This window comes from Gobio gobio, assembly GCF_949357685.1.
Source record: "Gobio gobio genome assembly, chromosome: 22".
Classification (NCBI taxonomy): domain Eukaryota; kingdom Metazoa; phylum Chordata; class Actinopteri; order Cypriniformes; family Gobionidae; genus Gobio; species Gobio gobio.
In genome coordinates, this window is record NC_137118.1 from 13,268,811 (window position 1) to 13,287,891 (window position 19,081).

The 19,081-nt window shown below is 38.9% G+C and overlaps 3 protein-coding genes across 9 annotated transcripts in view; all 3 read right to left on the reverse strand.

The window, feature by feature from the left end:
- Window positions 1–19,081, reverse strand: part of LOC307118589 (protocadherin gamma-C5-like) — a gene marked incomplete at its 5' end in the record, with an annotated part of 138,416 nt that overhangs the window by 84,810 nt on the left and 34,525 nt on the right. The window contains one exon of one of the 7 annotated variants that reach the window (XM_079804264.1): window positions 13,847–16,424. The exons of the other annotated variants lie outside the window; for them this stretch is intronic. Within the exon in view, the coding sequence (XP_079660390.1) occupies window positions 13,847–16,288 (2,442 nt within the window). Of the gene's footprint in view, window positions 1–13,846; window positions 16,425–19,081 lie in introns of those variants that run through there. 7 annotated transcript variants of the gene reach the window in all.
- LOC307119110 (uncharacterized protein) lies at window positions 48–9,366 on the reverse strand (the record flags this gene model as incomplete). The annotated part of the gene is made up of 3 exons (XM_079805189.1): window positions 48–1,489; window positions 3,593–5,816; window positions 7,009–9,366. 3 exons carry the CDS (start codon window positions 9,364–9,366, stop codon window positions 48–50), a joined length of 6,024 nt encoding a protein of 2,007 aa, XP_079661315.1.
- Window positions 10,414–12,873, reverse strand: LOC307118594 (protocadherin gamma-A6-like; the record flags this gene model as incomplete). The annotated part of the gene is made up of 1 exon (XM_079804276.1): window positions 10,414–12,873. One exon carries the CDS (start codon window positions 12,871–12,873, stop codon window positions 10,414–10,416), a length of 2,460 nt encoding a protein of 819 aa, XP_079660402.1.

The following is a 19,081-nucleotide window of genomic DNA, read 5'->3' on the forward strand; positions in this document are numbered from 1 at the left end:
TTAAAAAAAAAAAACAACAACATATATATATATATATATATTACAGGTCATCTTACCATTTCAGAACACTCGGGATTTTCTAAGCAGTTCTGTTCTTTCATTGCGCGCTGCATCGTCTCAGTGAAACTCGGATCCATCACTAAAACACTCTTTCCACCGAGTGTAGCAAACTTACAGTCACTCTTCCTCGAGTCAGTCGTCATGCACACTTCATAATTATACCCGTGCGGCAGAGTTCCAGTGACTCCTGTGTCTGCGTAATGCGGTGGATAGTACGGAATAACAGGCAGACTGGACTGATAGAGGAAGCGAGATTGTCTCCATCTGTAGATCTTTACTGATATTATCACAACCACACAAGTGATGAATAGGAAAGAAACAGCGGCCAGTGCGAGAACTAAGTAAAAAGTCAGGTTGTCGTTATATTGTTTTTCATGCGTAAAGTCTGTGAACTCTGACAGCACTTCAGGAAAACTGTCAGCCACAGCCACGTTAATGGAGACCACAGCTGAGCGAGAGGGCTGTCCGTTATCCTCCACAACAACAGTAAGTTTCTGTTTGACAGCATCTTTATCAGTCACTTGTCGCACAGTTCTTATTTCTCCATTCTGTAAACCCACTTCAAACAGCGCTCTGTCTGTAGCTTTCTGTAGTTTATAGGAGAGCCAGGCATTCTGTCCAGAGTCCACATCAACAGCCACCACTTTAGTGACGAGATATCCAACATCTGCAGCACGAGGCACAATCTCAGCCACCACTGAACCGCCAGTCTGTACTGGATACAGAACCTGAGGAGCGTTGTCATTCTGATCTTGGATTATAATGTCCAAAGTCACATTAGTACTGAGAGGTGGAGAGCCTCCATCTTGTGCTTTCACACAGACACGAACACTTTTCATTTGCTCATAGTCAAAACCGCGCAGCGCGTGTACCACTCCACTGTCAGCATTTACTGATATAAAAGAGGAAACGGGGGATCCACCCACTGTAGTCTCATCTAGAAGATACGAAATACGAGCGTTCTGGTTCCAGTCATCGTCTCGAGCACTCAGAGTAAATATGGACAAACCAGGTGAATTATTTTCAGTAACATATGCAGAGTAAACACTCTTATGAAACCTGGGCGGATTGTCGTTAACATCTGATACTTTCAGATTTAAAGTTTTCTGACTGGAAAGGGCAGGAGACCCTGAATCTGTAGCTGTGATTGTGATATTATAATCTGTAACACGTTCACGATCTAAAGCAGCATCAGTGACTAAAGTGTAATAATTCCGCAGTGAAGACTGAAGTTTGAATGGTGTGTTTCGATCAACTGCACAGTCAACGTGTCCATTGTCTCCTGCATCCAAATCTTTGACACTGAAAATAGCGATAGTGGTTCCAACAGTTGCGTCTTCGGTCACTGGGCTTGAAAATGACATAACACTGATAACAGGTGCATTATCATTTACATCAATTAAATCAACTATTACTTTAGCAGAGTTTCCTAATCCACCCTGATCTTTGGCTTCTATGCCAATTTCGTATTTCTTATTTTTTTCATAGTCAAGCATTCCAGTTAGAGTGATAACACCTGTTTTTTCATCTATTTCAAAAACGTTGTTTATGTTTCCTTTCAAATTAGCGAAACTGAATGAAATCAAACTATACAATCCACTATCAGCATCACTAGCATTGACAGTTGTAATATAAGTTCCTTTGGGGGAATTTTCTTCAATTGTTGCTCTGTAAACTGACTGGTTAAAGACAGGTGCGTTGTCATTTGCATCTAGTACATTCACCTCTATGTTTATTTTCCCAGATCTTTGAGGGTTTCCTCCGTCGACCGCTGTGAGAATGAGAGACAGTCGTGGATGCTGCTCTCTGTCTAGAGGCTTTTGAAGCACCATTTCAGCATATTTTACTCCATCGGGACGCGAATGTTGTTTTAGAATAAAATGATCATTAGGTGACATCATGTAATTTTGGAGAGCATTCACACCTACATCAGGATCATCTGCGCTTCCCAGTAAGAAACGAGCTCCAGGTGTGGCCGATTCACTTATTTCAAGATTAATTTCATTTTTAGGAAATGTTGGCGAGTGATCATTTACATCCAATATTTCGACCGTGACATGATGTAGCTCCATTGGATTATCAAGTATTACTTCAAACGTGAAGCTGCACGGAGTGGTTTCAGCGCAAAGCTGCTCTCGGTCAATTCTCTCCTTCACAACCAAAATCCCTTTGTCTGTTTTCAGCTCTATGTATTCAGTGCTGTCGCCAGACACGATCCGAGCCCGACCCGAGCGCAATCTTTGAACATCCAGACCAAGATCATGAGCTATATTCCCGATAAGCGATCCTTTCTTCATTTCCTCTGGAACTGAGTAACGAATCTGTGCGTTTATGTTTGAGATCGAGCAAACGGCCATGATGAAAAAGACCCTCCATAGGAAAACACGATCCAATGGCTGTCCTCGCGATTGGTAACAACGAATCCTTCTACATACTGTAATCACAAACATTTTTATAAATCAAATATTCAGACTACAGACTGAAGATTATGTTCAACAATCGAAATATCCGCAAAGTAATCCCGCCCGGCCGCTGTTAGTCAGTGTCTGTCTCCCTTCATCGAGTCTCTTTAGTCTCCTCCACAAGCTCCTAACCAGCATCAGCACAGCTCCACCAATCACAGGAGATCAGATACATGCTTTTCTACAAATCAACAGCGGCCCTTAGAGTTGAGAACGAGAAACAACACTAATAAAAGCCATGAAGTTAATCAGAACTAGAATTAAATTCCGGCATTTGAGCCCAACAAAAATAAATCAGAACTATATGACAACAGAACTATATAGGTTACATTCAAATAACCTTCCAACGTTCTCGTACATTTTAATACTGTACATTGCACAACTTAAATATAAGAAATCTATAATGCTATGTTAATAAATTCTAATTAATTTTGAAGTAAGATAGACCGCTAAGTGTGAATTAATGGCAGTGCTATAAATCATCTTTTTTAGAGACAGAACATAATCTTTCATTTCAAATAAAGATTTTAAGGCAACACTTTACAATGAGGCTCAAATCCTTTCACATAATTTAATGCTTTAGGAATCATGAACTAACAAAGAACAATATTATAGCAATTATTAAACTAGTTTAATGTTATTATCACGTAGTAATATATTTTGACATTTTATAAATTACGTATTATGAAGGAAAAAAAGATTTAACAATGAGCAATAGTGTTTATATATTAACATTTAATACATTCTATAAAATGTGAATTATTGGTTCATGATAAGTAATGCATTAACTTACGTTAACGAACTACATCTTATTATATACTAATTTTAAAAAGTGCAAATTATTTCTAATATTACAAACCACAATGTATTGTACACGAGTTAAATATTATATTCCATTTTGTTGTTTTCTTTAAAAAAAAAAAAAAAACAACATATATATATATATATATATATTACAGGTCATCTTACCATTTCAGAACACTCGGGATTTTCTAAGCAGTTCTGTTCTTTCATTGCGCGCTGCATCGTCTCAGTGAAACTCGGATCCATCACTAAAACACTCTTTCCACCGAGTGTAGCAAACTTACAGTCACTCTTCCTCGAGTCAGTCGTCATGCACACTTCATAATTATACCCGTGCGGCAGAGTTCCAGTGACTCCTGTGTCTGCGTAATGCGGTGGATAGTACGGAATAACAGGCAGACTGGACTGATAGAGGAAGCGAGATTGTCTCCATCTGTAGATCTTTACTGATATTATCACAACCACACAAGTGATGAATAGGAAAGAAACAGCGGCCAGTGCGAGAACCAAATAAAAAGTCAGGTTGTCGTTATATTGTTTTTCATGCGTAAAGTCGGTGAACTCTGACAGCACTTCAGGAAAACTGTCAGCCACAGCCACGTTAATGGAGACCACAGCTGAGCGAGAGGGCTGTCCGTTATCCTCCACAACAACAGTGAGTTTCTGTTTGACAGCATCTTTATCAGTCACTTGTCGCACAGTTCTTATTTCTCCATTCTGTAAACCCACTTCAAACAGCGCTCTGTCTGTAGCTTTCTGTAGTTTATAGGAGAGCCAGGCATTCTGTCCAGAGTCCACATCAACAGCCACCACTTTAGTGACGAGATATCCAACATCTGCAGCACGAGGCACAATCTCAGCCACCACTGAACCGCCAGTCTGTACTGGATACAGAACCTGAGGAGCGTTGTCATTCTGATCTTGGATTATAATGTCCAAAGTCACATTAGTACTGAGAGGTGGAGAGCCTCCATCTTGTGCTTTCACACAGACACGAACACTTTTCATTTGCTCATAGTCAAAACCGCGCAGCGCGTGTACCACTCCACTGTCAGCATTTACTGATATAAAAGAGGAAACGGGGGATCCACCCACTGTAGTCTCATCTAGAAGATACGAAATACGAGCGTTCTGGTTCCAGTCATCATCTCGAGCACTCAGAGTAAATATGGACAAACCAGGTGAATTATTTTCAGTAACATATGCAGAGTAAACACTCTTATGAAACCTGGGCGGATTGTCATTAACATCTGATACTTTCAGATTTAAAGTTTTCTGACTGGAAAGCGCAGGAGACCCTGAATCTGTAGCTGTGATTGTGATATTATAATCTGTCACACGTTCACGATCTAAAGCAGCATCAGTGACTAAAGTGTAATAATTCCGCAGTGAAGACTGAAGTTTGAATGGTGTGTTTCGATCAACTGCACAGTCAACGTGTCCATTGTCTCCTGCATCTAAATCTTTGACACTGAAAATAGCGATAGTGGTTCCAACAGTTGCGTCTTCGGTCACTGGGCTTGAAAATGACATAACACTGATAACAGGTGCATTATCATTTACATCAATTAAATCAACTATGACTTTAGCAGAGTTTCCTAAACCACCTTGGTCTTTTGCTTCAATATCAATTTCGTATTTCTTTGATTTTTCGTAGTCCAGCAGCCCAGTTAGTGTTATAACACCTGTTTTTTCATCAATTTTAAAAATGTCATTTATATTCCCTTTAAAATTAGCAAAACTGTATGAAAGCAAACTATTTACACCACTATCTGCATCACTAGCATTTACAGTTGTAATATAAGTACCTTTGGGGGAATTTTCTTCAATTGTTGCTCTGTAAACTGACTGGTTAAAGACAGGTGCGTTGTCGTTTACATCTAATAGAGTGACTTCTATTTTCATATTACCAGATCTTTGAGGGTTTCCTCCGTCGACCGCTGTGAGAATGAGAGACAGTCGTGGATGCTGCTCTCTGTCTAGAGGCTTCTGAAGCACCATTTCAGCATATTTAACTCCATCGGGGCGCGAATGTTGTTTCAGAATAAAATAATCATTAGGTGATATCATATAATTTTGTAGTGCGTTTAGGCCAACATCAGAATCATCTGCGCCTCCCAGTAGAAAAAGAGCTCCAGGTGTGGCCGATTCACTTATTTCAAGACTAATTTCATTTTTAGGAAATGTTGGCGAGTGATCATTTACATCCAATATTTCTACCGTAACATGATGTAGCTCCATTGGATTATCAAGTATTATTTCAAATGTGAAGCTGCACGGAGTGGTTTCAGCGCAAAGCTGCTCGCGGTCAATTCTCTCCTTCACAACCAAAATCCCTTTGTCTGTTTTCAGCTCTATGTATTCAGTGCTGTCGCCAGACACGATCCGAGCTCGACCCGAGCGCAATCTTTGAACATCCAGACCAAGATCATGAGCTATATTCCCGATAAGCGATCCTTTCTTCATTTCCTCTGGAACTGAGTAACGAATCTGTGCGTTTATGTTTGAGATCGAGCAAACGGCCATGATGAAAAAGACCCTCCATAGGAAAACACGATCCAATGGCTGTCCTCGCGATTGGTAACAATGAATCCTTCTACATACTGTAATCACAAACATTTTTATAAATCAAATATTCAGACTACAGACTGAAGGTGATATTCGGCAATCGAAATATCCGCAAAGTAATCCAGCCCGGCCGCTGTTAGTCAGTGTCTGTCTCCCTTCATCGAGTCTCTTTAGTCTCCTCCACAAGCTCCTAACCAGCATCAGCACAGCTCCACCAATCACAGGAGATCAGATACATGCTTTTCTACAAATCAACAGCGGCCCTTAGAGTTGAGAACGAGAAACAACACTAATAAAAGCCATGAAGTTCATCAAAAATTAAATTCCGTCATTTGATCTCAACAAAAATAAATCAGAACTGTATATGACAACAGAACTATATAGGTTACATTCAAATAACCCTCCAACGTTCTCGTAAATTTGAATACTGTACATTGCACAACTTAAATATAAGAAATCAATCATGGTATCTTATTTAGGGAAAATAATTTCAAATTAATTTTGAAGATAGACTGCTATGAAAGTATGAATTAATGGCAGTGCAATAAATCATCTCTTTAAGAGACAGAACATAATCTTTAATATCAAATAAAGATTTTAAGGCAATACTTTACAATGAGGCTCAAATCCTTCACATTATTTAATGCTTTAGGAATCATGAACTAACAAAGAACAATATTTATAGCAATTATTAAACTAGTTTAATGTTATCACATAGTAATATATTTTGAAATTTTATAAATAACGTGTTATGAAGGGAAAAAAGATTTAACAATGAGCAATAGTGTTTAAATATTAACATTTAATACATTCTATAAAATGTTAATTATTGGTTCATGATAAGTAATGCATTAACTCACGTTAACGAACTACATCTTATTATATACTAATTTTAAAAAGTGCAAATGATTTCTAATATTACAAACCACAATTTATTGTACATGGGTTAAATATTATATTTCATGTTGTTGTTTTCTTTAAAAAAAAAAAAAAATATATATATATATATATATATATATATATATATATATATATATATATATATATATATATATATATATATATATATATATATATATATATATATATATATATATATTACAGGTAATCTTACCATTTCAGGACACTCGGGATTTTCTAAGCAGTTCTGTTCTTTCATTGCGCGCTGCATCGTCTCAGTGAAACTCGGGTCCATCACTAAAACACTCTGTCCACCGAGTGTAGCAAACTTACAGTCACTCTTCCTCGAGTCAGTCGTCATGCACACTTCATAATTATACCCGTGCGGCAGAGTTCCAGTGACTCCTGTGTCTGCATAATGCTGTGGATAGTACGGAATAACAGGCAGATTGGATTGATAGAGGAAGCGAGATTGTCTCCATCTGTAGATCTTTACTGATATTATCACAACCACACAAGTGATGAATAGGAAAGAAACAGCGGCCAGTGCGAGAACTAAATAAAAAGTCAGGTTGTCGTTATATTGTTTTTCATGCGTAAAGTCTGTGAACTCTGACAGCACTTCAGGAAAACTGTCAGCCACAGCCACGTTAATGGAGACCACAGCTGAGCGAGAGGGCTGTCCGTTATCCTCCACAACAACAGTAAGTTTCTGTTTGACAGCATCTTTATCAGTCACTTGTCGCACAGTTCTTATTTCTCCATTCTGTAAACCCACTTCAAACAGCGCTCTGTCTGTAGCTTTCTGTAGTTTATAGGAGAGCCAGGCATTCTGTCCAGAGTCCACATCAACAGCCACCACTTTAGTGACGAGATATCCAACATCTGCAGCACGAGGCACAATCTCAGCCACCACTGAACCGCCAGTCTGTACTGGATACAGAACCTGAGGAGCGTTGTCATTCTGATCTTGGATTATAATGTCCAAAGTCACATTAGTACTGAGAGGTGGAGAGCCTCCATCTTGTGCTTTCACACAGACACGAACACTTTTCATTTGCTCATAGTCAAAACCGCGCAGCGCGTGTACCACTCCACTGTCAGCATTTACTGATATAAAAGAGGAAACGGGGGATCCACCCACTGTAGTCTCATCTAGAAGATACGAAATACGAGCGTTCTGGTTCCAGTCATCGTCTCGAGCACTCAGAGTAAATATGGACAAGCCAGGTGAATTATTTTCAGTAACATATGCAGAGTAAACACTCTTATGAAACCTGGGCGGATTGTCATTAACATCTGATACTTTCAGATTTAAAGTTTTCTGACTGGAAAGCGCAGGAGACCCTGAATCTGTAGCTGTGATTGTGATATTATATTCTGTCACACGTTCACGATCTAAAGCAGCATCAGTGACTAAAGTGTAATAATTCCGCAGTGAAGACTGAAGTTTGAATGGTGTGTTTCGATCAACTGTACAGTCAACGTGGCCATTGTCTCCTGCATCTAGATCTTTGACACTGAAAATAGCGATAGTGGTTCCAACAGTTGCGTCTTCGGTCACTGGGCTTGAAAATGACATAACACTGATAACAGGTGCATTATCATTTACATCAATTAAATCAACTATTACTTTTGCAGAGTCTCCTAAACCACCTTGATCCTTTGCTTCTATATCAATTTCGTATTTTTTGGCTTTTTCGTAGTCAAGCACCCCAGTTAGTGTTATAACACCTGTGGTTTCATTTAACTCAAATATCTCACCAATGACCTTTATATTTGTAAAACTGTATGAAATTAATTTATTAGCACCACTGTCAGCATCACTTGCATTAACAGTTGTTATGTAAGTTCCCTTGGACATTTTTTCTGCTACTGTTGCTCTGTAAACTGACTGGTTGAATGCTGGTGCGTTGTCATTTACATCTAGTACATTCACAGCTATTTTCACGTTACCTGATCTTTGCGGATTTCCTCCATCAATTGCTGTAAGGGTGAGAGAAAGTTGTGGATGTTGTTCTCTATCTAAAGGTTTCTGAAGCACCATTTCAGCATATTTGACACCGCCTTGTCGTGCATGCTGCTTTAAAATAAAATTATCATTCGGTGATAAGACATAATTTTGGAGAGCATTTACACCTACATCAGGATCATCTGCGCTTCCCAGTAAGAAACGAGCTCCAGGTGTGGCCGATTCACTTATTTCAAGATTAATTTCATTTTTAGGAAATGTTGGCGAGTGATCGTTTACATCCAATATTTCTACCGTAACATGATGTAGCTCCATTGGATTATCAAGTATTATTTCAAACGTGAAGCTGCACGGAGTGGTTTCAGCGCAAAGCTGCTCGCGGTCAATTCTCTCCTTCACAACCAAAATCCCTTTGTCTGTTTTCAGCTCTATGTATTCAGTGCTGTCGCCAGACACGATCCGAGCCCGACCCGAGCGCAATCTTTGAACATCCAGACCAAGATCATGAGCTATATTCCCGATAAGCGATCCTTTCTTCATTTCCTCTGGAACTGAGTAACGAATCTGTGCGTTTATGTTTGAGATCGAGCAAACGGCCATGATGAAAAAGACCCTCCATAGGAAAACACGATCCAATGGCTGTCCTCGCGATTGGTAACAACGAATCCTTCTACATACTGTAATCACAAACATTTTTATAAATCAAAGATTCAGACTACAGACTGAAGATTATATTCGGCAATCGAAATATCCGCAAAGTAATCCAGCCCTGCCGCTGTTAGTCAGTGTCTGTCTCCCTTCATCGAGTCTCTTTAGTCTCCTCCACAAGCTCCTAACCAGCATCAGCACAGCTCCACCAATCACAGGAGATCAGATACATGCTTTTCTACAAATCAACAGCGGCCCTTAGAGTTGAGAACGAGAAACGACACTAATAAAAGCCATGAAGTTCATCAGAAATTAAATTCCGTCATTTGATCTCAACAAAAATAAATTAGAACTGTATATGACAACAGAACTATATAGGTTACATTCAAATAACCCTCCAACGTTCTCGTACATTTTAATACTGTACATTGCACAACTTAAATATAAGGAAATCAATCATGGTATCTTATTTAGGGAAAATAATTTCAAATTAATTTTGAAGATAGACTGCTATGAAATAATGAATTAATGGCAGTGCAATAAATCATCTCTTTAAGAGAAAGAACATAACCTTTAATATCAAATAAAGATTTTAAGGCAACACTTTACAATGAGCCTCAAATCCTTCACATTATTTAATGTTTTAGGAATCATGAACTAACAAAGAACAATATTTATAGCAATTATTAAACTAGTTTAATGTTATCACATAGTAATATATTTTGAAATTTTATAAATAACGTGTTATGAAGTGAAAAAAGATTTAACAATGAGCAATAGTGTTTAAATATTAACATTTAATACATTCTATAAAATGTTAATTATTGGTTCATGATAAGTAATGCATTAACTTACGTTAACGAACTACATCCTATTATATACTAATTTAAAAAAGTGCAAATGATTTCTAATATTACAAACCACAATTTATTGTACATGAGTTAAATATTATATTTCATGTTGTTGTTTTCTTTAAAAAAAATATATATATATTACAGGTCATCTTACCATTTCAGGACACTCGGGATTTTCTAAGCAGTTCTGTTCTTTCATTGCGCGCTGCATTGTCTCAGTGAAACTCGGGTCCATCACTAAAACACTCTGTCCACCGAGTGTAGCAAACTTACAGTCACTCTTCCTCGAGTCAGTCGTCATGCACACTTCATAATTATACCCGTGCGGCAGAGTTCCAGTGACTCCTGTGTCTGCGTAATGCGGTGGATAGTACGGAATAACAGGCAGACTGGACTGATAGAGGAAGCGAGATTGTCTCCATCTGTAGATCTTTACTGATATTATCACAACCACACAAGTGATGAATAGGAAAGAAACAGCGGCCAGTGCGAGAACTAAATAAAAAGTCAGGTTGTCGTTATATTGTTTTTCATGCGTAAAGTCTGTGAACTCTGACAGCACTTCAGGAAAACTGTCAGCCACAGCCACGTTAATGGAGACCACAGCTGAGCGAGAGGGCTGTCCGTTATCCTCCACAACAACAGTGAGTTTCTGTTTGACAGCATCTTTATCAGTCACTTGTCGCACAGTTCTTATTTCTCCATTCTGTAAACCCACTTCAAACAACGCTCTGTCTGTAGCTTTCTGTAGTTTATAGGAGAGCCAGGCATTCTGTCCAGAGTCCACATCAACAGCCACCACTTTAGTGACGAGATATCCAACATCTGCAGCACGAGGCACAATCTCAGCCACCACTGAACCGCCAGTCTGTACTGGATACAGAACCTGAGGAGCGTTGTCATTCTGATCTTGGATTATAATGTCCAAAGTCACATTAGTACTGAGGGGTGGAGAGCCTCCATCTTGTGCTTTCACACAGACACGAACACTTTTCATTTGCTCATAGTCAAAACCGCGCAGCGCGTGTACCACTCCACTGTCAGCATTTACTGATATAAAAGAGGAAACGGGGGATCCACCCACTGTAGTCTCATCTAGAAGATACGAAATACGAGCGTTCTGGTTCCAGTCATCGTCTCGAGCACTCAGAGTAAATATGGACAAGCCAGGTGAATTGTTTTCAGTAACATATGCAGAGTAAACACTCTTATGAAACCTGGGCGGATTGTCATTAACATCTGATACTTTCAGATTTAAAGTTTTCTGACTGGAAAGCGCAGGAGACCCTGAATCTGTAGCTGTGATTGTGATATTATAATCTGTCACACGTTCACGATCTAAAGCAGCATCAGTGACTAAAGTGTAATAATTCCGCAGTGAAGACTGAAGTTTGAATGGTGTGTTTCGATCAACTGCACAGTCAACGTGTCCATTGTCTCCTGCATCTAGATCTTTGACACTGAAGATCGCGATGGTTGTACCAAGAGGTGCGTCCTCAGACACCGGGTTAGAAAATGACATAACACTGATAACAGGTGCATTATCATTTACATCAATTAGATCAACTATGACCTTAGCAGAATCTCCTAAACCGCCTTGGTCCTTTGCTTCAATATCAAATTCGTATTTCTTTGCTTTTTCATAATCAAGCACCCCATTTAGAGTTATAACACCTGTGTTTTCATTCATCTTAAAAACCTCACCAATGACTTTCAAATTCCCAAAACTATAAGAAAATAATCCATTTGCTCCACTGTCTGCATCACTGGCATTGACGCTGGTTATAAATGTTCCCTTATGTGAATTTTCTGCTATTATTGCTCTATATACTGATTGGTTGAACACTGGAGCGTTGTCATTTGCATCTAGTACAATGACGTCTATTTTCATATTACCAGATCTTTGAGGGTTTCCTCCGTCGACTGCTGTCACAAGGAGAGACAGTCGTGGATGCTGCTCTCTGTCTAGAGGTTTCTGAAGCACCATCTCGGCATATTTGACCCCACTTGGTCGTGCATGCTGTTTTAAAATAAAATTATCATTCTGTGATATGACATAACTTTGTATACCATTCAGGCCCACATCAGGATCATCTGCGCTTCCCAGTAAGAAACGAGCTCCAGGTGTGGCCGATTCACTTATTTCAAGTTTAATTGCATTCTTGGGAAAAACTGGCGAGTGGTCGTTTACATCCAATATTTCTACCGTCACATGATGTAGCTCCATTGGATTATCGAGTATTATTTCAAATGTGAAGCTGCACGGAGTGGTTTCAGCGCAAAGCTGCTCTCGGTCAATTCTCTCCTTCACAACCAAAATCCCTTTGTCTGTTTTCAGCTCTATGTATTCAGTGCTGTCGCCAGACACGATCCGAGCCCGACCCGAGCGCAATCTTTGAACATCCAGACCAAGATCATGAGCTATATTCCCGATAAGCGATCCTTTCTTCATTTCCTCTGGAACTGAGTAACGAATCTGTGCGTTTATGTTTGAGATCGAGCAAACGGCCATGATGAAAAAGACCCTCCATAGGAAAACACGATCCAATGGCTGTCCTCGCGATTGGTAACAATGAATCCTTCTACATACTGTAATCACAAACATTTTTATAAATCAAATATTCAGACTACAGACTGAAGATTATGTTCAACAATCGAAATATCCGCAAAGTAATCCAGCCCGGCCGCTGTTAGTCAGTGTCTGTCTCCCTTCATCGAGTCTCTTTAGTCTCCTCCACAAGCTCCTAACCAGCATCAGCACAGCTCCACCAATCACAGGAGATCAAATACATGCTTTTCTACAAATCAACAGCGGCCCTTAGAGTTGAGAAAGAGAAACAACACTAATAAAAGCCATGAAGTTCATCAGAACTAGAATTAAATTCCGTAATTTGCGTCCAACAAAAATAAATCAGAACTGTATATGACAACAGAAATATATAGGTTACATTCAAATAACCCTCCAAAGTTCTTGTACATTTTAATACTGTACATTGCACAACTTAAATATAAGAAATCAATCATGGTATCTTAGTTAGGGAAATAAATTCAAATTAATTTTAAAGTAAGATAGACTGATAAGAAACTGTGAATTAATGGCAGTGCAACAAATCATCTCTTTTAGTGACAGAACATAATGTTTAATATGAAATAAGGATTTGTAAGGCAACACTTTACAATGAGGCTCAAATCCTTTATATAATTTAATGCTTTGGGAATTATGAACTAACAAAGAACAATATTTATAGCAATTATTAAATTAGTTTAATGTTATCACATGCACTAATATATTTTGAAATGTAATAAATAAGGTATTATGAAAAAAAATTAACAATGAGCAATAGTGTTTATATATTAACATTTAATACATTCTATATAAATGTTAATTATTGGTTCATGATAAGTAATGCATTAACTTACGTTAACGAACTACATCTTATTATATACTAATTTTAAAAAGTGAAAATGATGTATAATTTTAAAAACCATAATTTATTTTACATAAATTCAATATTATATTTCATGTTGTTGTTTACTTAAAAAAAAAAATTATATATATATATTACAGGTCATCTTACCATTTCAGGACACTCGGGATTTTCTAAGCAGTTCTGTTCTTTCATTGCGCGCTGCATCGTCTCAGTGAAACTCGGGTCCATCACTAAAACACTCTGTCCACCGAGTGTAGCAAACTTACAGTCACTCTTCCTCGAGTCAGTCGTCATGCACACTTCATAATTATACCCGTGCGGCAGAGTTCCAGTGACTCCTGTGTCTGCGTAATGCGGTGGATAGTACGGAATAACAGGAAGACTGGACTGATAGAGGAAGCGAGATTGTCTCCATCTGTAGATCTTTACTGATATTATCACAACCACACAAGTGATGAATAGGAAAGAAACAGCGGCCAGTGCGAGAACTAAATAAAAAGTCAGGTTGTCGTTATATTGTTTTTCATGCGTAAAGTCTGTGAACTCTGACAGCACTTCAGGAAAACTGTCAGCCACAGCCACGTTAATGGAGACCACAGCTGAGCGAGAGGGCTGTCCGTTATCCTCCACAACAACAGTGAGTTTCTGTTTGACAGCATCTTTATCAGTCACTTGTCGCACAGTTCTTATTTCTCCATTCTGTAAACCCACTTCAAACAGCGCTCTGTCTGTAGCTTTCTGTAGTTTATAAGAGAGCCAGGCATTCTGTCCAGAGTCCACATCAACAGCCACCACTTTAGTGACGAGATATCCAACATCTGCAGCACGAGGCACAATCTCAGCCACCACTGAACCGCCAGTCTGTACTGGATACAGAACCTGAGGAGCGTTGTCATTCTGATCTTGAATATTAATATTTATTGTCACTTCGGAGCTCAAGGGCGGGGATCCTCCATCTCGAGCTGTCACGTTAAATGAAAACGATTTTAACTGTTCAAAATCAAATGATTTCACTGCATGGATAGTTCCAGTAAGTGAATCCACAGACACGAGAGAACTTAGCGGTGCACCACGCATGTCTTCATCCTTCAGGAAGTAGGACAGTTGCGCGTTGGGACCCCAGTCAGCATCTTTTGCTTTAACAGTCAGTATAGTCAGACCAGGAGAATTATTTTCACTAACAAATGTTTTATATTCGTCAGAATCGAATATGGGCGGGTTGTCATTGACGTCGGATATTTTTACAGTCAGTGTTTTGTTTGCGTGTCGCGCTGGACTTCCTTGGTCCGATACCAAGATCGTTATATTATATTCAGCAAAACTTTCTCGATCAAGCATATCATCAGTAATTAAACTATAATAGTCTGTGAGAGATGACTCAATTTTAAATGGTATGTTTTGATTTATTGAGCACTGAACAAGGCCGTTTTTACCAGAATCTGCGTCTTCTACGTTAATGACGGCTACAGTTGTTCCCACTGGGGAATTTTCAGGAAGGGTGTTTGAGAAGGACATTAGCTGTATGGTGGGAGAGTTGTCATTTTCATCAATTATATCTATGACAACTTTGCAAGTATCCGACAAATCTCCTTTATCCCTTGCATTAATGTTTAATTGATAACTATTTTGAGATTCATAATCTAAATGATCAAGAAGACTAATATCACCTGTATCTGTGTTTATCTCAAAAAGCTCTCTTGCTTCTTTGCTGGCTACAGCGAAGGAGTAAGAAACATGGCTGTTTACACCTTCGTCAGCATCTGCAGCACTAACAGTACCAATGACAGTACCAGCAGGTGAATTTTCTCTAACTTCAGTTTTAAATACTGGCTGTTTACACACCGGGGCATTATCATTGACATCAATAACAGTAATATGAATTTTCGCAGTGCCTGATTTCAGCGGTGATCCACCATCAGCTGCTACAAGAACCAATTTAATCTCATCGCGCTCCTCTCGATCTAGTTCTCGCTGTAAAACCATCTCAATGTATTTGTTGCCATCGGTCTGACTGTGCACCTCCAGTTTAAAACTATCAGCTGGGTGTAGTTTATAGCTCTGTATACTATTCAGACCGACATCTGTATCTATAGCGCTATCCAAAGGGAAGCGAGCTCCTAAAACTGCATTTTCAGCTATTTTCAGATAAACATTTTCTTTCGGAAATAACGGAGCATTATCGTTTATATCTTGCACTTCAACTGTGACTCGATGCAGCTGGATAGGGTTTTCAACGATCAGATCAAAACTGAAGCTGCAAGGTGTAGTTTGCTTACAGAGTTCCTCGCGATCTATCCTTTCTTTAACAACTAGAGTTCCTTTGTCTCTGCTCAGGTCGACATACTGTCGTCCGCCCTTTGTTACGACGCGAGCTTTTCCAGATATGAGTCTACTTATCTCTATTCCCAGATCCTTGGCGATGTTGCCTACGAACGATCCCTCTGGCATTTCCTCCGGGATGGAATATCTCTCATTGCAATTTACGACGTCCATTCCGCAGAAGCAGAGGATGAAAAACACAACCTGCCATTTTGAATGCGTGGAAACCATCCAAATACTGTCTGAACTTAATAAAAAGCAGAAAGCCATCTTGATAAACTGTGTGATCAAACGAAGTGGGACCAAGTATGAAAACCGCCCATCAAAATCCTAAATCCAAAATAACGCATTCACGTTTATTTTCATCGAAAAACGCTGCATATGTCCAACCTACTACCGCGTCAGTAAGGGACTGGCAATACAGACTACACAGAGAAACACTCGCCACACTCAGATGTTAATCAACAGCGGCACTCAGAGCTTTAAAGTCGCAAATGCAAGATCTGTAGCCTCAATGCGGCTGTATAAGCCAAACGTCAAACATAAACATCACTATAACAATAATAATACTACTACTAGCCTACTACTACTACTACTACTACTACTACTACTAATAATAATAATAATAATAATAATAATAATAATAATAATAATAATAATAATAATAATAATAATAATAACAACAACAAAAACAATATTAATATGTAACTTCTTCATGTTGATATATGTGACTGAGTCACAAGCTGTCAGTAACAGGCAAATGGATGAAACTGTTGACCATTTCAGCACCAACGGAATGAACAGCACCCGACGAATTCAATCCAGAATACAATGTTCGACTTTCAGACTCTCATTCAAATTTAAGTTAACAGAAAGTTAACAAAAATTAAAAAATAAAGTGCATAGCTTTCAGTAATACACCGTTTGGTCAGTGATAAAGACGCTACATTTCTAACACAATTTATTTGGTATGGAATATTATTTCTGAATTATGTTAGCCTTGTCGTTTTGAATCAGCACTGTCCAACTCACAATAACATAGCGAATAAACTAGCCAACCAGTTTTATGGGACCCTCATTAAATATTTATTTGTATATAGTTTCAACATGTTAAGTTGTTAAGTAAGACATATTTCAAACACGTCTCCTTTGATTCAAGTTTAAACAACATCAGCAGATTAAAACAGGTTGCGCAAACGAATATATTTATGGTCAAACGGCCATAAAGGCACATAGCAAATTATTATTAATAATAATAATAATAATAATAATATCTATCTATGCATTCGTTCATTCGTGCAGTGCTCTTACCATTTCATGTAGTTCAGAATTTTCAAGATTGTTCTTTTCCTGGATTGCGCGCTGCATCGTCTCAGTGAAACTCGGATCCATCACTAAAACACTCTGTCCACCGAGTGTAGCAAACTTACAGTCACTCTTCCTCGAGTCAGTCGTCATGCACACTTCATAATTATACCCGTGCGGCAGAGTTCCAGTGACTCCTGTGTCTGCGTAATGCGGTGGATAGTACGGAATAACAGGCAGACTGGACTGATAGAGGAAGCGAGATTGTCTCCATCTGTAGATCTTAACTGATATTATCACAACCACACAAGTGATGAATAGGAAAGAAACAGCGGCCAGTGCGAGAACTAAATAAAAAGTCAGGTTGTCGTTATATTGTTTTTCATGCGTAAAGTCTGTGAACTCTGACAGCACTTCAGGAAAACTGTCAGCCACAGCCACGTTAATGGAGACCACAGCTGAGCGAGAGGGCTGTCCGTTATCCTCCACAACAACAGTGAGTTTCTGTTTGACAGCATCTTTATCAGTCACTTGTCGCACAGTTCTTATTTCTCCATTCTGTAAACCCACTTCAAACAGCGCTCTGTCTGTAGCTTTCTGTAGTTTATAGGAGAGCCAGGCATTCTGTCCAGAGTCCACATCAACAGCCACCACTTTAGTGACCAGATAGCCAACATCTGCAGCACGAGGCACAATCTCAGCCACCACTGAACCGCCAGTCTGTACTGGATACAGAACCTGAGGAGCGTTGTCATTCTGATCTTGAATATTAATATTTATTGTCACTTCGGAGCTCAAGGGCGGGGATCCTCCATCTCGAGCTGACACGTTAAAGGAAAACGATTTTAACTGTTCAAAATCAAATGATTTCACTGCATGAATAGTTCCAGTAAGTGAATCAACAGACACGAGAGAACTTAGCGGTGCACCACGCATGTCTTCATCCTTCAGGAAGTAGGACAGTTGCGCGTTGGGACCCCAGTCAGCATCTTTTGCTTTAACAGTCAGTATAGTCAGACCAGGAGAATTATTTTCACTAACAAATGTTTTATATTCGTCAGAATCGAATATGGGCGGGTTGTCATTGACATCGGATATTTTTACAGTCAGTGTTTTGTTTGCGTGTCGCGCTGGACTTCCTTGGTCTGATACCAAGATCGTTATATTATATTCAGCAAAACTTTCTCGATCAAGCATATCATCAGTAATTAAACTATAATAGTCTGTGAGAGATGACTCAATTTTAAATGGTATGTTTTGATTTATTGAGCACTGAACAAGGCCGTTTTTACCAGAATCTGCGTCTTCTACGTTAATGACGGCTACAGTTGTTCCCACTGCGGAATTTTCAGGAAGGGTGTTTGAGAAGGACATTAGCTGTATGGTGGGAGAGTTGTCATTTTCATCAATTATATCAATGACAAATTTGCAAGTATCTGACAAACCTCCTTTATCCCTTGCATTAATGTTTAATTGATAACTGTTTTGAGATTCATAATCTAAATTTGCAAGAAGACTAATATCACCTGTATTTGTGTTAATCTTAAACATATCTCTTGCTTCTTTGGTAGCTAGAGCAAAGGAGTAGGAAACATGGCCATTTACACCTTCATCAGCATCAGCAGCACTAACAGTACCAATGACAGTCCCAGCAGGTGAATTTTCTCTAACTTCGGTTTTAAACACTGACTGTTTACACACCGGGGCATTATCATTAGCGTCCAGAACAGTTACATGAATTTTCGCAGTGCCTGATTT